Raw genomic sequence first — 24162 nt, forward strand, 5'->3', positions numbered from 1 at the left:
ATTGTCGTATCTGATGCTGGCTAAGTCTAGCGTATCTGCTCCTGACATTCTCCTTTTGCTTCAGCCTCTGTCCAATGTCGGACGCATACGCAGGCTGAGGAACGGCTCTTCAAGTACCTGTTCAATGCCTACAACAAGTGGTCCAGGCCAGTTCCCAATACCTCTGATGTCGTCATTGTCAGGTTTGGGTTATCCATTGCTCAGCTGATTGATGTGGTATGTATACCAAGCAGCACCTGATCACTCTGCTAGTACTGCCACCTACCCCAAGGCTAAGCTAAAGTGTGTATGTGTGTGTGTGTATACCTTTTGCAAACATTTGCAGCATCTGCCAAAAATTCTCTTCTTCAATGATTGGGGAAGGGAGGGACACTGTGAACATAGTAGAAGGTGTTGACTCTTCAGAGTGATGGCAAGGCAGCAGTGATCTCCCTTGCTCTGAACTGGCTTTGTGATGTCAATGCAGCCGCATGGCCTATTATATTTTACATGCACAAGAACATGCACATGGTTGCATAGACATATATGAACAGAGAAACCAAGATGGGCTGCAGTCAAGATAAGCACCCAGGGGCACGCTTCCTTTGGGACATTATGAAAAGTGCCACCAGCTGTAAGGTGCTGGGAAGTGGTGGTCTCAGGAAAGAGCTCCTGGCAGTCAGAATCTGGCACCATAGCTCTTCTGCTGCAGGAACTCTGCCTCTTGTAAGGTTAAGGCTGAAATCCTACTTCTGAGTAGACATGCATAGGCTTGACTTGTCAGTTTTGTGTGCAAAGGTGTATTCTAGGAGGTGGAACACAGCTAACAACCCAGTCCTACCTACATCCCCTCCATCTGTGCCATTGAAGCACATATTGCATCCTGCACGGATAGGCAGTCCTGGAGATCTCCTCCACGTATGGGAATATTTGTTCCCTTGCCCAGGGTTACGTCTTCCTTGCCTTGCTGGATCTGTTTGGATCTGAGCCAGCTACTTTGCTGGCACAAGTCTGAGTGGACCCAGGAAGGTGGATCAAGGCCAGGAAAGGGGATATGTAGGATATCTCTCCCTGCACATGGGCAAACAACACCTTGAATACAATTAAGCATTTAGACAGGCTTTTAACGCTCAATGTTCTGCCATTTTATGATTTAACTAGTCTGCTGTTGCTGACATTATTTTAATTGCAGAGTTTGAATGTCTTGAGCTGTTAGCTGTGTTTATGGATTATTCATTGCTCCTAAAAAACCTTTCCATGACCTTGCTTTGGGAATAAATCTCTATGGACTGAATTCTTCACCAGATTGTCTTATCTATCTCTGAAAAGGCTGAATGTCACTGTAGGAATTGCGTGTTCCCATTTCAATCCAGCTGTTCTTCTCTCTCCTGCATTCTCTGCCAACCAAGGATGAAAAGAACCAAATGATGACCACAAACGTTTGGCTGAAACAGGCAAGTAGGACAGGAGGACATAGTCCATCACCGTATGAGGGTGGTAGTAGATGCAAAGGCAGGGCTGGACAAGACCCCCTGGCATCTACGGCAGTGTGCCTGATTCTGCACTTCTTATCTAGGGAGATGCCAGCCTCTAAAATCTTTTAAATATAGAAAACCATTGCAGAAAATTAGCATCAACTTATTTAGGCTCACACTGGAATGGAAAGTGTCCTGTGCATATCAAAACTTACTTCTGCAGCAGTTCTAGACCCGCAGCTGTGTCCCTGAGCTCCTATATTCTCCTTCATGGTAAGCGGATCCACAAGCCAAAGAGCTACTCTAGCTGGCCAGTTTCCTCCCAGATTTGATACTGTGTTAAGAAGTGTCACGTATACATTCCTTGACCTGGCAGCAGCCACTACCCTGCCCATAGTAGTGCCCCCAGCATCCCATGTGGGCAGCAAGTCTGGGTGAGATCAGAAAATGCAAGATCCCAGGAAACTTCTGGACTCTCCTTTTTGACCCTGGGCCCGGGTACAAATTACCCCCTTTACTGGGCCCTGGATGGAGGAGATTGGTGGGCTCTTCACTCTCCAGCTCTCCACATTTCCTCTTCTGTTCCACCTCCCTCTTCCTTTTCCAATCCAGGGAGTTGGAGGAGAGGGAGGAGGAGCAGTGGAGATCAGTGGGCTGACAGAAGCAGGCATCCCCCTACCAGTTTGCTGCCTGAGATGATTGTCTCAGCTGGCCTCATCATGGATGGGATGGGCCCTGATTTTGGGGGGGGGGATCAGATAGTAAATGCAACACTATTTTACAAAGCAACAATGCCTTCCCTCTTTGTGGAGAATGGAGGACGCATTTCAGCAGGGTTGCAGCTTCTCAGGCTGGAATGCTTGGAGGCTGAGAAAAGCTGTCATCTGTCAGAATTTCCTCTCTGATGCAGTTCTTCAGATCAAACTAGGCGAGGTTAAACGAGTAAGGCTGAAATCCTGTACGTACTTTCCTGGGAGTAAACCTCACTGAACACAATGAGACTTATTTCTGAGTAGACCTGCTTAGGCTTGTACTATAAAGCGGCAATCTTATGCACACTTACCTGGGAATAAGTCCTTCTGAACTCTGTGGGACTTACTTCTGAGTAGACATGCCTAGGCTTGTGCAGGAAGCATTGTCAGAAAAAAATCAGCTGGGAGAGCAATGTGGCATGGAAGGGGTTGGGTCAGACCACCAAAGCTGACCTGGGAGAGCTGCTATTTTGGATCACAGCAGCTTCCCTCCCAGGACAACTGCAACTTTAATGCCTGGTCTGGGGCAGCAAAAAGTTAAACCCCCATCCTTCATGCTCTGCTTCCAGTTTGAATTGGGATCCTTCTGTAGGCACTGTTTTGTGTGTGTGTGTGTGTGTGTGTGTGTGTGTGAGAGAGAGAGAGAGAGAGAGACAGAGACAGAGACAGAGACAGAGACAGAGAGAGTATTAGTCTTGCCAGGAAAGCAAAGACAGAAACTCTAGGACTGATAAAACAGACACACAATTTTCTAATGGCAGGACTGGAGCAGGTAGCCAGCCCTGTCCATTTGTGGGGTGAAATGGCAGCCTCAGGCACCACCACTGAGAATACTTGTCTCACCCACAGGAGTGGAATGACTACAAACTGCAGTGGAACCCGGAGGATTTCGACAACGTCACTTCAATCCGGGTGCCCTCCGAGATGATCTGGATCCCAGACATCGTGCTGTATAACAAGTAATAATAATAATAATAATAATAATAATAATAATAATAATAATAATAATAATAATAAATACATGTATTTATATACTGCCTTTCTTGGCCATCAGATTTCTCCTCAGACTTTATTCAAGGCAGTTTACATGGGCAGGCTTTTATAAATCCCCATAGGGATTTTTACAATCAAAGAAAGGTTCTATCTTTCAAAAACCACATTTCAGATGGATCTTTTTTTGATCTAGTATCACATTCTGGCCTCCGGTTTCCTCCCACGCAAGCTGACAAGCAGCTCCTTCATCTCTCGCATCTCTCATCATCTCTCAGCATCTCTCACATCTCTCACATCTCTCAGCAGTGGTGCTGAGGTAGAGGTATAAGGGGTCACACTCTTTAGCCTGAGCATGCTGTCATTTCTTGCCTTCCTTGGCACATAATATGGGAGGAGAGTTAATGCAGTGGGTTAGTCTGAGGAGGCCCAGCCAGGGCTAGCCCAGCACCAGGTTTAGCACCAGGGCTAGCCCAGTTCCAATACAGGCCAGCATTTGTGGAAGTCATCAAAAGTGATGAGTGTCTTCACCCACTAAGCGAGGGCCGCAGGACACTTCCATTCAATACAGTGTCAGTCCCTTGTTTGCTTTTGCTTCTTATGTCATTCGGATCAGGGCCACAATGAAAGTCAAGGGCTAACGGCCCTCACATATGGCCCCAGCATATCTTGTCCCCAGCTTCCAAGAGGCTTCAGCACCTGCACTTCTCATCTGAAAAATGAGAGACAATCTGTGCTGGCCTTGTCGGCTTGGGAATTATTTTGGTTTGCTGAATGTAGGTAGCTTTGCTGGAAGCAGACCAATGCATTAGCCCTTCCTACATATACTTCAAGTGAATTTCAGATGGGTAAGTGTGATGAATGCCCTGTTCTCTTCTCCCCCCCCCCAAATTCTTTGTCTGTTGTTCTGTTTGGGGGCACTTCTAACACCTCAAAAATTCCAGTGCTGGTTCAGCAGCCTCAAAAGCTGCTGAGGCAATCTTTGCAAGCTGTTTAGCAGCTCCTTGATTCTCCAAACATGTGCTGTTTGTGGATTTGGCTTCTCTTCTTGTCTGAAATGGCCACTCCCCTCCAGACCTGGAATGTGCTTGGTAACTGGGCATCCAAATCTGTCCAACCCTAGGTCAAGAGGGGTGGGTGGGATGGTGTAATCAGGTGAGTTCCAATCTTACAGGTAATGATGACATCAAAGTGACATATTCCCAAGCCCTCAGGAAGTGGGCTTTGCCAGTTCCATTCATTGGGAGCTCTGAGAAGAGCACCCACCTGTACACCCACACAAGGTCTGGGGATTCCTTGAGCACGTAAGTCACTCTAGGGACCATCTAGCTAAAATGTGATCAGGGACTTTTTGTTACTGAGTGACTCCAGCCAACATGCTGGCTTCCTGGGTGGTGGTGAGGTTTAGGGCTCTCTGGGAATGGTTTTTTTCCCAGAAGGCCTTGCTCTGCTCGGTTCTCTATAACCTGAGATAGTGCCAGTGGATACAAACTAGCAAGGTTTCTTCCACATTTAGTTACTAGGAACATAAGAACAGCCCCACTGGATCAGGCCATAGGCCCATCTAGTCCAGCTTCCTGTGTGGTTACACCTGTGAGAGTGTAAAGAGCATCTCTCTATCCACTTTATCCTTCCCATGCATCATTTTGTATGTCTCAATCATGTCCCCCCTCAGGCGCCTCTTTTCTAGGCTGAAGAGGCCCAAACGCCGTAGCCTTTCCTCATAAGGAAGGTGCCCCAGCCCCGTAATCATCTTAGTCGCTCTCTTTTGCACCTTTTCCATTTCCACTATGTCCTTTTTGAGATGTGGCGACCAGAACTGGACTCAACTCCAGGTGTGGCCTTACCATTGATTTGTACAACGGCATTATAATATTAGCCGTTTTGTTCTCAATACCTTTTCTAATGATCCCAAGAATAGAATTGGCCTTCTTCATTGCCACCGCACATTGGGTTGACACTTTCATCGACCTGTCCACCACCACCCCAAGATCTCTCTCCTGATCTGTCACAGACAGCTCAGAACCCATCAGCCTATATGTGAAGTTTTGATTTTTTACCCAAATGTGCCTGACTTTACACTTACTTACATTGAAACGCATCTGCCATTTTGCTACCCATTCTGCCAGTTTGGAGAGATCTTTCTGGAGCTCCTCACAATCACTTCTGGTCCCTTTACTGATATAGTAAAGGGAAAGTGGGGAGCAGGAAGGGTGCATGAGAGCTGGCACTATTTCTCTTGATCAGCCTGCCTTTTTGTGGGATTCCCTTTCCCTCATAGTGAGTGACAGGTGGGAGCTCTGGAAAGAAGGTGTTCAGAAGCTACACCTCAGATCATGAACTCCTAGGGACAACAGGAGAGCACTACTGCCCTCAAGCCCTGCTTGAGTTTCCTGGACGTATCTGGCTGGCCGCTGTTGGAAATAGCATGCTGAGCTAGTTGGCTCTTTGGTCTGCTCCAACAGGTTTTGTTTTTTATTCTTCTGCTTTCATAGAAGTGCTCCAAAAGTGGGCTTGAGCAATATCTGTGGTCTTTTGTTCTGCCTTCTGCTTTGGGTTCATTCTTTAAAATGTGGTGTGGCTTGACAAGAGGAAACTAGTGAAAAACACATGCCTTGGAATGACAGCCTGGGCAGTCCTGCTTCTTACACAGTCACAGTAAACACAAAAGCAATGGATGGTCCAGGTATAGGCCTGAACCTCTAGATCCCTGCTCCTCCCACTTTCCAGTGTTCCAGCTCAGAACTCTCCTCCCTGTCATAGTGCCTCTTCCTCTATGTTCTCCTCTTCCCTTTCCAATCCAGGGCATGAGAAAGAGGGGCAGAAGTGGAGGCAAGTAGGTGGACAGAGATGAGTGCTCCCACCATTCTGCTGCCTGAGGCAACTGCTTCAGTTGGCCTCATGAATGGGCCATCCCTGTGCAGGTCCCATTTTTAAATCCTTGAAAGAGGAACCATTTCCTCAACAGACAGAGGGCCTTGACAGAAATGCCAAGATGGTACAGGACAAACAAGGACTTAATAAGCAATTCTTGTTCAAAACCGAGGATAGTAAGGGCTCTCTTCCATTGGCTGGCATTGTGCTGCCATCTAGTGGTATTTAGAGGAGGAACTACTTTAAGCCATTTCTGCCCAACGTGGCATATACACAGCAGGGATCAAATGTGTACACCTGTGGGCTAGGCAAAAATTAAGTCCTTAGCAGGGTCTGTGCATTTGAACACTCTGGAATTTTGCAATGCAGATGGAGGGATGAAGAGCTGCAAGTGGGAGGACCTCACAGAATAAAGTAGGGAATACAGTATGATAAAACTGGTGGCCCAGTCCTATACCTGAGAGACAACAGTGTACCTGCCCACTTTCCCCTCCCTAATCTTTCCCTTTCTATTCTTTCTACATTTGTTTATAATTGTATGTGATTGGGACATAATGAAGACTTTCAATACAAGATTAATAACAAAAAGACAAGATGCCCAAGTTTGCCCAAGGGATGAAGAGCTTCAAGAGCCCAAGAGCCCTGTTTGCCCTTTTCCCCTTTCTTTTTTCATAGCAGAGAAGCCAGGATTTTGGGGGGAGGGGCTTTAGCACTTAACCCCTGCCATAGTGTCTATCCTCATTGCACACCCTGTGCAGAAAAAAAATAAAAAAAAATCTTCACTTGGCTTCCAGTGGAAGCTTTTAATTTTTGTTCCTGCTAATACCATTCAGGGGGTGCACAGTTGGAACAGGATCTGTGGCAGAGTGGAGGTACTCATGGGTTTTGCATGCCCCCCCCCATTTCTCAAAGTTAAATAAACCGGGTCAAACTGACACATTTAAAGCTGTGTCTAGTTTAACCCAGCGCCCAGAAGGGGGAAATTTGAAGAAGAAGAGAAAACAGAAACAACTGAGAATGGAAAGCTTCTTCCCCTCCTCCACCCCCACTGGATCCGAGTGTGCTGTGAGTATAAACAACAGTCTCACTGCCCTGGCAACTGAACCTGTGGAATCTATAGATGACTCAGTAATAGGGGTTCCTAATATCAATTTGTGTCCAACTGAAGTGAGGGGGAAAACTGGAAGAGCTGGAAAACAATCTTCCCCCAGACAGAAGCATAAGTCTAATGGCGTCCAGATAAGGCAGCCTGCCTCTGGTTGTACTTTTCAACAATTGGGAGAAATCTGCTTTATATCTGCAGAGACACTGCTAGTGATATTAGGTCGCCTAAACAAAATAGAAGGGCAATTAGAAGCCTTAATTCAGAATCCAGCTCAGCTAACTTTGAATGCTGCCAGGTTTCAATCCCCGGTAATTAATGCTGCCAGGGATGCCATTAAATCATCCTCCTCCATATCAGAGACAACAGGCTGTAGTAGAGCACAACATGAAGAACAAAGAAAAGTGCAGCAAATATTCCAAAATAATCAGATATTAATCCACTTCCCCAGAAGAGATGCCCATCTTTGGAAATCTAAAGAAACAATGCTTTTGTCCCTCTCCCAACTTTTGAACCACCAGGTTGTCCCTTCGGACATAAAGCATTTTCATTTTTTACCCTCCCAGTTAACGTACAAAAGACTTTTTCTTGTTTTCGGTTCAGCAAGAGTGCCTCTGCGGTTATTTCATTCAGCACAGTGGCTCAGAAGATTTGATATCTTCCCTCAGCGTGTCTTTAAAGAGCTAGGCACCAGATCATTAATTAGGAAAAAAGCTAAAAGTGCTGGTGTTAACTTTATATCTGGGAAGTCAGATATGCCAACAACATGTAATCCAGATCTCCATGGTATTTCACCTGCAAGACAAGTTATTGAGAAGATCAGATATCAAGCACATGGGCTTGATGAATTGGTGGATCTGAAGATAAGACTTGATAGTCTCTTGGAACAAAGCAGACAACCTAATCGCAGGCATGAAGGAAAAGATCTGGTATCTGAGATGATGATGATAATAATAATAATAATAATAATAATAATAATAATAATAATAATAATAATAATAATAATAATAATAATATACAGTATTTATATACCGCCTTTCTTGGTCTTTATTCAAGACTTTATTCAAGGCGGTTTACACAGGCAGGCTTATTAAATCCACGCAGGGATTTTTACAAATTGAAAGAAGGTTCTCTCTTTCAAGAACCACCACATTCAAGGTGTTACACTCCGATCTGGTTTTAACATTCTGGCCTCCATCCTCCCACACTCCGAGCAGATGGAACAGCTCAGCTGCAGCTTGTCAGCTGCTTCAAGGTCGCACGGTGCCGGTGGCCTCGAACTGGCGACCTTGTGGATGTTAATCTTCAGGCAAATGGAGGCTCTACCCTCTAGACCAGACCTCCTGCCCATAAGTGAGGTGAGTGAGCTGATGGAGTCTGATATCTCTATAGGTCTGAGTCCACCTTCCAAAAAGCTGTCAAACTCTGTTATAGAAGCTGCTAATATGGTCCAAGATCCTATGGCAAAGGAAATATGCTTTGGAGAGCTGCAGGGGAGCCCCAGTCTCCCTTTAATATCCAAAGTGGGAGAAACAGAGATAACAACTAATCGTCCAGGTCTGCTGATGGCAGCAGATCCTCACTTTGATAATATAACAGCTCTCCTTGCCCCAGACTTGCTTCTCTCACCATATAAGCCACAGTCTGCAACTGAGGGGGCAGACAAAGAATACACTAAGGAACACTCTTTAAGGTCTTTGCCCAGCTCCGAAGAGCCTTCAATCTTTGATAAAGCCTCCCAAGATCTGTCCTATGTCTCCTTACAAACAATGAGGCCACCTGTAAAATCTGGTTCTTGCAGCTGTGATTCAAGCGCTCAGCTTATGGACCTGTTGCTTCAACTGGATGTGGATGAGGACAAGCTGACTAGGGAGGCACTGGAGGCTTTCAGAGCTCTACCTCATCAGGAACAACAAAACACGGTGCAGAAAGTGGGAATGCTCTGGAAGGAGCTATTGATAAATAGTAAGAAGCAAGATTCTAAGCTTACTGAAATAAGTTTGGCTTCTCATATATGTGAGGTTACAGAAAGGAATGATCAGCATTGACTGTCTTCCCCTCCATATTCTTATAGATCCTCCATTAGAGTCATTTCATGGAATATTGCTGGTTGGTGCTCTAAATTGTCAGAGAAAGATTTTAAAGACTTTTGTTCTCACTTTGAAATTATTTTTCTCCAAGAAACCTGGGTTTCCTCATCTGCCTTCCCTTCTCTCCCTGGTTCTGCAGTATGTTTCCACCCTGCTGCAAAATCGGAATCAAGAGGACGACCAAGGGGGGGGCTTGGCTACTTTAATTTCAGTTGATGGAAATCCAACTTTTGTAGAGTTGAATATAGGCATTAGTTCCAACATTTTAACTTTACAGGTTTCTTGGCCTGTAGGTTTTAATCTTTTCCTGTTGAATATGTATTGCCCTCCAGAGATCTTAAGGTGTGATGGTAATTTATTATTTTCTGAATTAGATTTGGTTCTCTCCAATTTGTTTGACCAGCATAATGATCCTTTAATTTTGTTGGCAGGAGACTTGAACTCCAGAATAGGGGAAAACAATTATGTTATGGGTGCAAAATTGGGCCTTTCAGCTGAAGATCTAACTTATCTTCCCACTAGGATTTCAAGGGATTCAGGGATAAATAGAGCTGGACACCTTCTTTTTAGTCTTATTTACAAATATCAGCTTTATATTTGTAATGGAACAGATTTAGATCCAGATTCGGGCTTGTATACGTTTTTTGGGCCAAGGGGTAAAAGTGTGATAGATTATATGATAGTTTCTCACTCGATGTTATCCTATTTCAAAAGTTTTAAGGTACTTATTAGACCTGAAAGTGATCATATGCCAATACAGTTATTTCTCTCCCTGCCTATTAGTAAAGTCTCGGAAAAGAAACTATTTGAAGAAAACTTAGTAGCACAGGGAGAGAGAAGGCTGCGTTGGACTGGAAATTTACAAGAAAAAATAACTTCTGTTTTATTGTCCTCTAGATTATTATCTTTAAGAGGTCAGGTTCTTTTTTCTCCAGATCCCTTGGAAGCTTTTGGAAAAATTGTTCAAGAAATTAAACCTTTTGTAGTCACTTCTAAGCCCGTCCATACAGAAATTCAGTCTTATGGTGGATGGTTTGATGCTCAATGTGCTGCCCAAAAACGTATCTTGGCTGGGGCAATAAGGAGAATGAGACAAGAGGATTCACGGGAAAATTTTTCTTCTTTTGTCCAACTGCGTAGAGAGTATAAAAATTTGATACGGATGAAAAAGGAAGAGTATATAAGGAAAACTTGGCTAGAGCTTGGTTTGGCAGCTCTGGAAAGAAATTCGGCCAGGTTCTGGACAATAGTGTCAAGGGGAATGAAGAGATATTCTGGAGCCCTAGATAATCAAATAACTTCTACACAATGGCATACCCATTTTACATCGCTCTTCAGTTCCTCTTCCTATGGGAATAGCCCACGTTTGTCTTTGGGTTTAAATTGTCACCTTTTTTCATCCTTCCCTGAGTGGGATCCAGTCACCTTGGACGAAGTAAAAAATCTGATCATTTCCTTGCCAAATAACAAAGCGCCAGGGGAGGATATGCTTCCCGGTGAATTGTTTAAGTCAAACATTAATTGGTGGAGCGCAGTTCTTGCTAAGTTGTTTTCTTATATAAACCAGTCTGGGAAAATACCACAGGGGTGGCAAGTTAGTGTTATTGTCCCTATCCATAAAAAAGGCTCTAAGGCTGATCCAAAGCATTTTAGGCCTATTAGTCTTCTTAGTATAATTTCCAAATTGTATTCTAAATATTTATTGAGTAAACTAGAGCATTGGGCCGCTGAGAATTCAATAATTGCAGAAGAACAGGCTGGGTTTCAAAAGGGGAAATCCACTATAGACCAATGCTTTGTACTCCATCATTTGATTCAAAAGTACTCCCAGTTGGGTAAAAAGAAGATTTATGTCACTTTTGTGGATTTTAGCACGGCCTTTGATCTTATTAATAGAGACCATTTGTGGCAAAAATTGGCTGTGACTAATATTGATAGAAGATTGTTGTTTTTAATCCAGATGCTTCATTCAAACACCAGTCTTAGAGTCAGATTAGGGGCGAATGGGTTGCTTTCTGAGGCAATTCCTGTAGACAGAGTTGTTCGGCAGGGATGCCTGTTGGCTCCCTTTCTTTTTAATTTTTATATTAATGATATTGTGAAGGAATTGAGTGGCCCAGATTTTTTTCCACCTTCAATTTGGGATGTTAAGCTATCAACTCTTTTATATGCTGATGATATTGCAATGATTTCTACCACTCTTGTGGGTATGCGGAGGCTTTTGCTCAAATTGAGTCAGTTTTGCACAAGAGAATATTTGGCTATTAATTATGCCAAAACTAAAGTTGTAGTTTTTGGGAGGAACAGAAAAACTCATAGATGGAACCTTGATGGAAAACCTATAGAACAGCTTGGTGTTTTTAGTTATCTTGGTCTCCATTTTAGTGCTCAACTCTCATGGAAGTACCATTTTAATGCAGTTAATTTGAAAGCAACTCATTCTACTCAATCTTTACTTCAATTTACTAGAGTTCATGGGGGAAGTTTAGTTGCTCCAGCTGTTGAGGTGTTTGCCAAAAAAATAATTCCTCAAATAACCTATGGGGCTGAGGTCTGGGGATACACAAAGTCCACTATTTTGGAATTGGCCCAGAATTTTTTTATACGATCTCTTTTATCTGTTCCCCGTGCAACGCCAATTGTATATTTAAGAGCTGAGGTGGGATTGATTTCAATTGAAGCTAGCTGTCATATTGCACTCATTAGGTACTGGTTAAAATTGAACTCCATGAATGATTCCCGCCTTCCAAAGAAATGTTTTTTAGAGCAACTTCAAAATCCTGCACAAGAGTCTTGGGCAAATTTGGTTAGACCTATAATGGATGAATATGGACTCAATGTAGAGTCCCTTCCTACTCTTATTACTAATGAAATCAAGAAGTTGCTCAAAGAAAAAATTAGCCTTTATTCTAAGAGGATGGATTTATGTATTATTCCCCAAATGTCATCTGCATTTTGGTTTCATGTTTATAAAACATCTTTTGGTTTGGAAAATTATTTTATAAATTTAACTGCTGCTCCGTTACGAAAAGCATTTACGGCTCTTCGCTTTCAATGTATGCCATCGGCCTGGTTGGAGGGGAAATATAATAATACCCCTTTTTATCAAAGAGTTTGTCTATGTGGACTAGGGGTTATTGATGATATCTTTCACTATTTATTTAATTGTCCCTTGTATGAACATCCTAGGAATCAATTTCTTGCTGGTATACTTAGATTATTGCATGATAGACCCTTGCCTGCTCAGCTATGTAGTTTGCTTGCGGGTACAGATGTTACTATCACTTATCAAGTAGCAAAGTTTGCCAAAGCTGCAAAAAAGATCCGTGCGAAACTCCATAAATCTTAAGGATGAGTGTTTTTATTGGTCATTGTTATATATTTTGTTGTTCTTCTTCTTTTAATGTATTGCGACGACCTATGGTTTTAAGCAAATAAATTGAAACTGAAACTAGTTTAACCCATGTGGGCCATAGTTCAGGGGTCTTCATTTGTGCTCTACAGAGTGCTGAGACACCCCCACTGCTCTCTTTTGCATCGCCTGACCTTTTGGCTTCCCTCTGTAATGTTGCCTTCGTCTCTCTGCCCTCAAGGATACGTGTATCTGTCCCCCTCAGATGACCATTTCATGGTCAGTGGATACAAACTACCCAGGTTTCTTCTGCATTTAGTTACTGATCTAGCAAAGGGAAAGTGGGGAGCAGGAAGGGGGCATCAGAGGCACCTGAGCCTGGTGCTGGAGGTCGGCTTTGGCAGGGAATCGGAAACTCCCCAATGTGAGGCACCATCCTGAGGGAGGGATTGGCATTTGACTCAGGTGCTTGGGTGGCGAGGGAATCTTCTCTTGTCCACTTATGATCTGGTCCTGACAGGAAGGTGGTTGGGCATGACAGGAAGTCTTGTGGTTGTTTTTTACCGGCTGCTCTATAGTCTCCTCCTTTTAATGCCTGCCCCTCCTTGCTCTTCCTTTCAGTGCTGATGGGGAGTTTGCAGTGACACACATGACCAAGGCCCACCTCTTCTCTAATGGCAGTGTGAAATGGGTGCCCCCAGCCATTTACAAGAGCTCCTGCAGCATTGATGTGACCTTCTTCCCCTTTGACCAGCAGAACTGCAAAATGAAGTTTGGCTCATGGACTTATGACAAGGCTAAGATTGACCTGGAGAGTATGGAGCGTCACGTGGACCTAAAGGACTACTGGGAGAGTGGCGAGTGGGCCATCATCAATGCAGTGGGCACCTACAACACCAAAAAGTATGACTGCTGTACTGAGATCTACCCTGACATCACTTACAGCTTTGTGATCCGCCGCTTGCCTCTCTTCTACACCATCAACCTAATCATCCCCTGCCTCCTCATCTCCTGCTTGACCGTGCTGGTGTTCTACCTGCCCTCTGACTGTGGTGAGAAGATTACCCTCTGCATCTCAGTTCTCCTATCCCTCACAGTCTTCCTCCTCCTCATCACTGAGATCATCCCATCTACCTCCCTGGTCATCCCCCTGATTGGTGAGTATTTGCTGTTCACCATGATCTTTGTCACTCTCTCCATTGTCATCACTGTCTTCGTCCTCAACGTGCACCACCGGTCACCCAGCACCCACAAGATGCCCCGATGGGTCCACACTGTCTTCCTAGATTTCATTCCCCGCTGGCTCTTCATGAAGCGTCCCCCAGTGCTGGCACCAGGACTGAGAGTGGCCAGCGAGGAGGTGATTGGGCAGTATGACATGCCCCCTGCCAATCTCAGTACATCACGATGCTGGCTGGAGACAGATGTTGATGACAAATGGGATGAAGAAGAGGATGGCAATGAAGAGAGGAGGCATGCTGGCCGCCTGCCCCTCCAAGGCGCTTGTCATCGCCACTGCCTCCAGTACCGCTACACTTGTGCCCGTCACCTAGGAAGGGGGTTTGTGGAACTGGTGCAGCGCCCAGCCACCAAAACAGAGAGTTTAGCATCATCTGAACAGGGGTTGCAGCTCTCTCCAAGCATCTTGAAGGCCCTGGAAGGTGTACACTACATTGCAAACCACTTGCGGGCTGAGGATGCAGACTTCTCGGTGAGTTGGTGTCTTTGCGAATGTAAGAACCTGACTGAATCCAACTGGACTGAGGCCAGCCCACCATGATCTTGGTCAATGGTCCTCTCCACAGTGACCAGCCAGACACCTCTAGAAATTCACATGGCAGTGGCACCTCCCTTGCAGGTTCTGAGCCTCTGGTTGGCACACACAGGTTGACTACCTAAGCCCTTGGAAGTTCAATTGCAGATGCAATTCTATGCACATTTTCCTAGGAGTAAGTTCCATTGAATTTAATGTGTCTTACTTCTGAGTAGACAAGCATTGGCTTGTGCTGTGAGCTGTCAATGGGCCCATCCTTGTCCAATCTTTTAAAAGGAACCTAAAGGGGCAAGATTGGGAGAGGGCACAGGAGAAGAAGACAGAGGAGGCTAACAGAAGAAGATCTTGTGTGGGAGAAGAAGTAAGGCAGGGGAGCTGGGAGGCCATGAACTGGGGGTGGTCATCACTGTCATACTTTGCTTATGAGCTTCTTCAGAAGCTGGCTGGCTGCTGTTGGAAACAGGGCCCTGGCCAGACCGTGCAGGCAGTTCCGATAAACTCTGATGCTGCCTTATACTGAGTCAGGTCTATCCACCACCACTTTCAAAGCTTTATATTTTGCTATTCCATTGGATTTCCAACATAGCTCATACACAGTACAATATAACAGTAAAACAAATGACATTACAGCAGTCAGTCAGACATAGGCTGAGAAAGCACAAAACCTCTCCTCAGAGACAGGCAGGGGACTGCACTTGGCATCCACATGCCAGTGAGGAGGAAGCTGGTCACACCTCCCACAGCAGGGAGTTCCACAGGGAGAAAGCCCTCTTGTGGTCACCCCAGATGCGCCTCAGAGGGCAAAAGGTCCTGCAAGTGAGCATACCCCAAGTTCTCCAGCGGTGGGCAGATTTGTATGTGTGGAGGTGATCCCACAGATGGAGGCAGCTTGTCAGGCCCAGCATTGTCTTCCCAGAACTGGCAGATGATGCCCAAAGTTGCAGGTGGAGTCTTTTCCCACCCTCCTTTCCGAGAGCCTTCTTAACAGGCCTTCTTAACAGGCCCTTCATGACCCAACAGGCCCTCCTAAGGAGATGATCAAATGGAGGAGGAGGAAGGCAGAAGGTGAGACTTATGAGGCAATTCTAAGGGCAGTATGGAGCCAGCAGGCAGACTTTAGGGGATGTAGTGGCAGCTGCAGTGATGGAAGAGTTAAGATGCTGCAGAGGTGTCCCAAAACAGGCAGGGGAAGAGAGGCCCATTGGAAGAACTATGGATGAGGGATTGTGCCCCACTTTCTATAACATAAGGAAAGTGGGGTGGGCAGAGATTAGAAAGAAAAATATCCATCAAAAAGAGAGCCAAGCAGTGAAAAAGTGGCTCAAAACCAGAGTGATGGCAAATGCCTGTCTAAATAAAAGAGTGTTCAGGGCCTGCCTAAAAGCAGAAAGCGAGAGAGCTTCTTGGGTTCCATAGTGGTGGACTGCCCCTGGTGCCTGCCAAACACATGTCCAGTAAGTAGGGGGCCAAAGAGACCAGCCCCTGATTTTTCCCATCTTTGCAGGTGAAAGAAGACTGGAAGTACGTTGCCATGGTGGTTGACCGGCTCTTCCTCTGGACGTTCATCATCGTCTGCTTGCTGGGGACGATTGGCCTTTTCCTCCCCCCTTTCCTGGCAGGCATGATCTAGAGGCTGGGCTCTTGGGGGAGAGGGCACCCACCCAGTGGCCTCCAAGTTCAGAAAATCTCTTCTTCACCCTGTGGGCAGAACCGCAAAGTGGTGGCCATCCAGGCTGAAGTTGAGGTGGATTCTTGTTTGGCTCTCAGGACCTGTTTTTATTTCTCCCCCCCCCCCCCACAAACTAGCCAGAGTCCTGGGGACTTGGCCTTTCCCCCCAAATCAGCCTCATCTGCCATTGTTCAGAGACCATGTGTAGGCCTGAAAGCTTGCTACAATGGTTCTTCAGGGCATGGGGGAGGGGGCATTTTGCATACTGGCAAAAGGCCTTGGCTTGCAGAGGAAACCATTGCTGACGGCTGCTGCATGTCAGCACTAAGCAAAATGCCTATGATAGACTGTGTATGTGTGTGTGTGTGTCTGAGAGAGAGAGGAATGCTGTGTGAACTGCAAGCATCCATGGAGTGTACAGTAGCGGATGCTCTTGGACTATCAGCTCAATCTTCTCCCTGCCTCCTAGTGACTTCAATCACTGAGAATCTGTCTGCTCCCACTCCTTCATTTGCATAGCCCTGCATAGTCAAGACTTCTCTTTGTTCCTCAGTATAGAGACTATTGAACCAGGCTGTGCCTAATTGGTGCCAGTTCTGGAACTGAACCACATGGGATGAGCTCTGATGGGCATCTGGCACTCTACTAACTCTGGTGTTGATACTTGGTGGGTGTGGACAAGAAAAGTCCCAGGGGAAAGCACTGGCCATCCCAGGTCAGCTGCTCTGAGTTTTCCAAGAAAGAATGATGCTTATAGGCTCCTCCCACCTGAACACCAAGCTCCTCTTCTAGTGCCTCCCACCAGCCATATGGTTTCAGCCATATGCCACCAACAATATCATTTCAAGTCTTTATCAGTAACTTTATCTGTCTCTAGCCCTAGGGGGCTGCAAGGGATTTTTTACAATGATAAAAACAATCAGGATTTTCAGAAGGCCAAATTCTTTTCCAGGTACCAAACTCTAAACCTATGTATGTATGCGCAGGTGTAATGCATGCAGCTCTTAGTCATAGGATGCCAAAAAGATTCCAAAAAGCAGACAGACATTTCAAAGACTGAAAACATGAACACTCTAAAGTGGACGGGGAAAAAAAATTCCGATTTCCATGAATGTCTTGGCGTGGAGGAGGGAGGACAATCACTCTCTGGCTCCTTGTGGGGACTGCTTTTTTACTATGCCGTCTCTTCCCCCCCCTCAGTCTGTCATCCTCAGCAGTTCACCAATGATCATATGACCTGCCTCCTTGCCTGAGGATGTGTAAGTGTTGGACAAAGATGAAATAGTGAGATCACTGAGCGGCACAGACATGGTTTGTGAAGAATCTACCTGTTCACTGCAGTGCAATTGGGAGAAAGAATAAACTTTTTTTTAAAAAATCAGGCTTGTAGGGCACCCTTTCTGTAACCATGTAGTACTTGGAGTCTCATTCCTCCGAAGCTCCCTCCCTCTGGAGTAATGGCACCTGAGCTCCCATAGTAACAGCTTTGTTGTTTCATCTGCTTGACCGCATTCAATTCTTCATTCTCAGGTGCGCCTGGGGAATGGCTCTTCTTTACCCCCTTGTAGTGACTATAAACTCCAGGATGATGCATTACACAAGGGGAACTGGTGTAACTGCCCTCCATCAACAGGTTCATCCTTTCCTTTCTCATTCACAAGGATGTGCTACTTGGTCTCCTCTGACAGAGAGGGAGGGGAAATTCTGCTGTGACCAAAGGGGCTTGCTTGGTACCAGAAGAGGCAGGCCAGGGCAACATGTGCCTGGCGGATCACATCTCAAGGCATGGTTTGAAGGCATGTGGTTCAGCCACTTTGCTAAAGCTCAGCAGGTCCAAATGTGGCAAGTGCCTGGATAAGGGCGTACCTGGGAAGCCAAGAATGCTACCACTCCTGGAAGGAAGGGGGAATAAAGCAGGGTGACAGTCAGTAACTGGCCACCTGCCTGTTGGCCCTGGCCCACTCCCATCTGCAGCTGTGTCAGACAAGCATCTTCAGCAATCCCACCTCCTTTGAAGGTGCCTTTTTCTAGTCCAGCCACTGCCCACTCTAGCTCACTGTGGCCTATTCCAACTAGTGGTGCCCCTGCAGGATATCAGATAGTGGCAGGCCTTTCTCCATCATCTATTGCCTGATTCTTTTGGTTGGAGATGAGCCTGGACTCAAGCCCCATGATAAGCAAAGGGCTCTCCATGCAAGCACCTCTGGTCTTCTCAGCTGCTGATGAGGGCGACTCTTTTAGTCCCAGAGGATGGAAACACAGAAGCAGACTAGCAGGAAAGTATCCACGTAAATACAGTATAAGCGGGGTGTCGCAATCTGGAACACTGCCTGATGTCTTCAGGTCTGCTGCCTCTGCGCTACCCAATGTCCTGACACCCTTGCCGTGCTCCTTGTGCACTGCTATGAAAACCAGAAGTCCCACACTTCCACTGCATTGCACAAGGAACACAGTAAGGAGGGGAACTATCTGCTTCTCACTCAAGTAAGCAGGAAATAGACCATTGCATCTTGAAGTGGCACCAGGTTGGTGGAAGGAGGCAAAGATTTGGGGTAAATTTGCTCCACTTGGGAGCATTTGATCCAATTGGCTTAAAGCTGGCCCTGCAGCCAGGTGATGGGGTTCAGGCTCAGCTCTTGACCTTAAGGCCCAAATCCTAACCAACTTTCTAGCACTGGCATAGCTGTGCCAATGGGATGTGTGGGTCATCCTGCAGTTGGGTGGCACTCAAGGAGACCTCCTCAGAGTAAGGGAATGTTTGTTCCCTTACCTTGGAGCTGCATTGCCCTTATGTTGGTGCTGGAAAGTGGGTTAGGATTGTGCCCGAGGTGAGCACATGCAGCTGATTCTTTATCCTGAGTGGGCCCCAGGTCCATCTGCCCAGGCCTCTGACCCACAGTGACTCTCTAAGCCTTCAGCAGAGGGTGTCTGAGTCCTGATCACCAAGATTTTCCTCCCCTGGGCAATGACAAACATTGAACCTGGGAACTTCGGCAGGCAAAGCATGTGTTCGGCCACAGAGCAGTGGGCCCACATCAGGTCATTAGATAACAAGATTTTGTCCAGCAGCTCTTTAACTCTTCACAAAGGAACAGGAAGTCAACCACAGAATTTTGTATCTCATTTATCTCAGGCAAAATAACAGCTTTATTAAGACGAGTGGCAAAAGCCCTCAAATCGTACAATTTTCAGTTCAAAAACAACATATCAAACAGTGGCTTCCATAACACACAAGATAATATTACAAAGAAGCTTGGATCAGCCAAGCTGACTGCCGTGGGCCTGAGAAAAGGAGAGCAATCCACTCACCTGTTCCTTAGGCACAAAAAAAACACAAGGCTCTGGAACCTCAGAAGAAAATAATATCCCCACATTCAGTAGAGTGGGATTTGCAAACACGTGAATGGCTTTTCATCCTTCATACCCTGGGTGCTTTCGGTGAGACTTCAGTTTTGGCTATTAAAAGGGAGTTCCAAGTTGCGAGACAAATTCAATTTCAAAGCCCTGCCAGGAAACTCAAAGCTTATTTTTAAAAAATTCTTTTCTAAGCCTATAATCTAGATACGTTTTTTCATCTAGATGTGCCTGTTGAGAGAGGGGGGCACTGTTTGTTTCCCACCTCCCCTCAGTCATCTGCATGAGTCTGAATTTGAAATTTCAGAGGTGGAATGTGGTTTTCTGCATCCATTTCAGAGCAGCTTCATTTACACAGAGATCCATTTTCCAGAGTGGTTCGGCTTCACCCCAAATTAAAAAGAATTCTGGGGAGTGGGTGAGGGAAAAGTAAGGACGGGAGTTGCACACACAGTTCAGATGTGGCCATTAAATATATATTTATATATTTTTCTATACAATGTACAAAGTAGACGTAAACAGTCTCTCTCTTCCAAGGAGCCCTGGTCCCTGTAGGAATGACTGCAGGATGGCCCAGCCAGACCCCCTCTCCCAAGGCTAGGCCCTGGGGCAACCCAGGAGCAATGATTCACCATCCTCTGGCTTCTCTCAGAACAGAGTGGGCTTCACTCATCCCTTCCTTAGTCCTTTTCACCAGTGAGCCTGATGCCCAAGGCGGCCACCTGTGCCCTCAAAGGAAGCAGAACGCACAGGAGCCATCTTCAGGGGCTGGGGCGCAGGCTCAGAGTCCAACAATTCGCCTTCACATCTCCCCACAGGATGGGGAGTCTTTCCAAGCCCACCACCCCCCTTAGCAGCATGGCCTATGGGGCACTGGAAGACAGTCCCTTCCCTGCCTGAGCATGGCTTCTCAGGAGTCTCCTCCTCTGCTCTCAGAAGACAGACGGGACAAAATCAAAGACACAAGCATTTGGTGGTGAGGTGGGAGGCGGGGCAGTGAAGTTGGAGGGGGGTATATATAGAAAGGCCAGCCCTCTCCATCACTCAAAAGAAACCCTGACTAGGTTGGCTCGCAGCTTTGCTTGGTCCACAGCATCCAGCAGGTTCTTTGCATCCACGGCCAGCGTGTGGGAAGCTGCCAGCATCTGCCGCTTGCACTCTTCACTCAGCGAGGTGACAGCATTCTGCTGCGCCAAACGCATCTTGTTGATCAGCTCTGCAAGGTCCTTGTTGAGGAGCTTCTGGGTGCCCTCAATCTGTCCACGAGAGACACACAAAGGCTGCAGGTCAGTTCAGAGGGCCCACTGAGGCTGGCTTGCCTTCTTTTAGTAGGACATTTTGAGGCCTCTCCTCCAAGCAACTGAACCAGTGAAACTTTGATCTATATTGTTGTTGTTGGCAACCTTCAGTCTCGAAAGACTATGGTATCGCGCTCTGAAAGGTGGTTCTGGAACAGCGTCTAGTGTGGCTGAAAAGGCCAATTCGGGAGTGACAATCCCTTCCACACTGGGAGCAAGTGCAGTCTGTCCCTGGTCTGTCTCCCTGGCTATGGGCCTTCCTTCTTTGCCTCAGACTGTTGGCCAAGTGTCTCTTCAAACTGGGAAAGGCCATGCTGCACAGCCTGCCTCCAAGTAGGCCGCTCAGAGGCCAGAACCTCTGCTAACTGAGTAAGAGGCACTTTTTCAAGTGGGTGCTCCTCTTTTTTTAGCAGGGGGAGAGTAACTGGCCCTCCTCACCCCAGCAGTGTCTTTTCTAGTGGCTGCCTGCTGATGTTCTTTTGCATCTTTTTAGATTGTGAGCCCTATTGGGACAGGGAGCCATTAATTATTTGATTTTTCTCTGTAAACCGCTTTATGAACTTTTTGTTGAAAAGCGGTATATAAATACTGTTAATTAATAATAATAATAATAATAATAATAATAATAATAATAATATTAGAAGTGATATGTACTAATAATAGAAGCGATATGGGACTTTTTATCTCTGGGGGAACAGAGTGAGCTCTAGAGGGAGTTCAGTTTTGCAGGAGAGAAGAGATTCCTGTGCAGCTCTCAACCTCCTCCTGCTCATGAATGAAAGTGTGAAGCTGCTTCATCCAGAGTCAGCCCATTTGTCAAAACTGACAGCCCAGCACTTTCTACGCTGAGTAGCAGCACATCCTTAGGGTATTGGGGGTGGAGGTGGGCCATTCTCATCCTTGCCACCTGAGATCTTTCCAAGAGGAGATGCTACTGATGCCTGAATGTGGAACTTCCTGGACGACAAGCATGGACCTGAAGCAGGCAAGTCCTGGGTCAGACTACTGTGAACTCTTTGCCACAGAATGTAGTGATGGCACCTGGGCTAGAAGTCTTGAAAAGGGGATTGGACAGATGTATGGAGGAAAAGTTCATCACAGGTTATAAACTGTGATGGGTGCATGCAACTTCCTGGTTTAGAAGTGGGCTACCTCAGAATGCCAGGTGCAAGGGAGTGGCAACATGATACAGGTTTCTTGTTGTCTTGTGTGCTCTCTGAGGTATCTGGTGGGCCACTGTGAGATACAGGAAGATGGACTAGGTGGGCCTTTGGCCTGATCCAGCAGGACTCTTATGTTTTTATGTCTGCAGTGGCAATGACTCTCTAAGGCCCCAGCTCTGCTCCCTGACATCCTTCTCACTGGCAATCACTGGCAGTCCTGGCAACTGTGCCACTGGGGGGAACAAATGCCACCCCCTCACAAAGAAATAATCACAGTGATATCATCACATCACCATGATTACTTCCCAAACCACACTGAGAATGTTTGCAAGCTCTCAACTGTTTTCGGTACAGTTCCGCATCACTCTATACCTTCCCTTTTGTAAAGGGGGAAGAAGGAGGGCAGGTGGCTAGGAAAGGCTCTGATGTGGCTGCAATCGCACAGCCACTCTAAGCCTTTCTGAAACTCCCACCCAGCCTCCTCCTCTTTAAATAGGGCAAGGAAGGAGTAGTCCTAAGGAGGAAGGGCAGCTTCTCCTCAGGCCCACCTCTCCTTCCCCGATTTAAAGAGGAGGAAGCTGGCTGGACCTTTCAGAAAGGCTCAGAGATGGCTGCAATCGCACAGCCACTCTGAGCCTTTTTGAAACTCCTGCCCAACCTCTTCTTTAAAAAGGGAAGGAAGGGGTGGTCCTGAGGAGAGGCTGTCCCTCCTCCTCAGGCCCACCCTCTCCTTCCCCTGTTTAAAAGGGAGGAGGCTGGGTGGGAGTTTCAGAAAGACTCAGAGTGGCTGCACAATTGCAGCATCTCAGAATCTTTCCCAGTTGCCTTTCCTCCTTCCTCTGCTTCTAAAAAAAATAGCTGAGGAGGGGGGCAGCCCTTGGAGTGATGTGGAAAGGCTTTGAAGGTGGCTGCGATTGCGAGCACCCTCTGAGCTTTTCTGTGCTGCTCCAAGGGCCCCCACCCTCCACCATTACTTTTTAAAGTGGAGATGGGTGGGTGACAACACTAGCAATGGGGGGACACAACTGGGTGGGGGGAGTGATTTTGCCACCCCTTCAGTGTAGCATCCAGGGGCTTTTGATGCCCCCCATCCTCCCTAGGAATGCCATTGCTGGCAATGGAGCCTGGGACCTTCTGCATGCAAAGCCAGCACTGACTCCCCAAACCCACATGAATGATATAAATGGAACTGGTTTTTTCTACATGGACTCCTCCAAGGAAACAGTTTCAAATACCCTCAGTGGGCCACCACATACTGCCATGAGGAGGACACGAGGAGGCTTTTCTGAGGCTGCCTTAAATTCAAAGAACCCCACTGCCAAGAAGAGGAAATTCTGTGTGACCCACCTCAGTGCGCGAAGAAGGGGGAAGAGCTGGAAGGACAGCATCCACACTCCCAATGAGCTTCCGAAGAGAGAGCCCCACGTCCTGCCCAGAGAAAAAGCAATGGGTGATGTTAAGATTTCCAAATTGGCCTTAACAAGTCGGATCCATTTAGCCCCAGAACTCTCAAGGAAAAGAGGCACCTTCTGAGAGACAGTGGCCAGTACATTGTCATGAGGTTTATATGGCATACTGAAGCTTCATGGGGACATTCATTCCAGGACTCTTCTTGACCCTTCACAACATGGCCAAGCACAGGCAGCCTGGCAACCATTCCCAATACTAGGACGTCCCCTCCTCCCTTGGTCTGAAGCTACCTCAGGATATGCCAGCCTGGCCCTGTGGCTGACTGAACTCAGCAAGGCCTCCTTCACTGCGTGGGTTCATCTGTCTTGTCTTGCCCATCCTCCCAGTTCAGCCAACACTGAGCAGTACAGTAATTGCTCATCCTCAGAATTTGGTGCTGCCTCTGCAGGATCTCCCATTCCACTGGCTCTTCCCTCACAACCATAGCTGGCTCGTCCATGAGGCCACCTGATGAAGGTTGCATCAGCAGCAGATTGTGAGGGCTTTGAGGGGGCAGTGGATTTGAGGTAATCCACACACTAATCTGCTGTGCTGCTGCCTCTCTCCAAGCTGCCACCAATGGAAGCCATAAAGATCTGCTTCTTGCTTGCTAGAGCAACAAGCAGATTATTCCTCTCTTTGCAATGCTCCTTGAGCACTACCATCCAACCTGGAAGTCTGGGGCTCCTGGACACATTTGAACTGTCCCTGTAAAAGACAGCAGCAGTTCCTTACTTCCAGGCTAGAGAGCAGCATGCAAGATGAAAGCAGCAGCATGTAAAGGTTTTGGTTTTTCACCTGACCAGAGGTGGCATCAGGTGGCATTCTGGGTTGTGCCACC

At 46.6% G+C, this 24162-nt stretch overlaps 2 protein-coding genes across 4 annotated transcripts in view; one reads left to right on the plus strand and one right to left on the minus strand.

Annotated features, from left to right (window-relative positions):
- The first annotated feature begins 102 nt into the window (after positions 1-102).
- CHRNA2 (cholinergic receptor nicotinic alpha 2 subunit) lies at positions 103-16018 on the plus strand. Its single transcript, XM_066611984.1, has 4 exons — positions 103-216; positions 3056-3165; positions 13236-14325; positions 15893-16018. Exons 2-4 carry the CDS (start codon positions 3131-3133, stop codon positions 16016-16018), a joined length of 1251 nt encoding a protein of 416 aa, XP_066468081.1. The 5' UTR covers positions 103-216; positions 3056-3130.
- A 3173-nt stretch (positions 16019-19191) lies between these two features.
- The window catches only part of PTK2B (protein tyrosine kinase 2 beta), an 80145-nt gene continuing 75174 nt past the window's right edge, over positions 19192-24162 (minus strand). For all 3 annotated transcript variants that reach the window (XM_066626716.1, XM_066626715.1, XM_066626717.1), the window contains 2 exons: positions 23220-23300; positions 19192-20667 (listed from right to left, as the gene is read on the minus strand). In XM_066626716.1, coding sequence (XP_066482813.1) covers positions 20452-20667; positions 23220-23300 — 297 coding nt within the window. In that variant the 3' untranslated portion in view covers positions 19192-20451. The remainder of the gene's footprint in view (positions 20668-23219; positions 23301-24162) is intronic.

The sequence above is a fragment of the Tiliqua scincoides genome, chromosome 1 (assembly GCF_035046505.1).
Source record: "Tiliqua scincoides isolate rTilSci1 chromosome 1, rTilSci1.hap2, whole genome shotgun sequence".
Classification (NCBI taxonomy): domain Eukaryota; kingdom Metazoa; phylum Chordata; class Lepidosauria; order Squamata; family Scincidae; genus Tiliqua; species Tiliqua scincoides.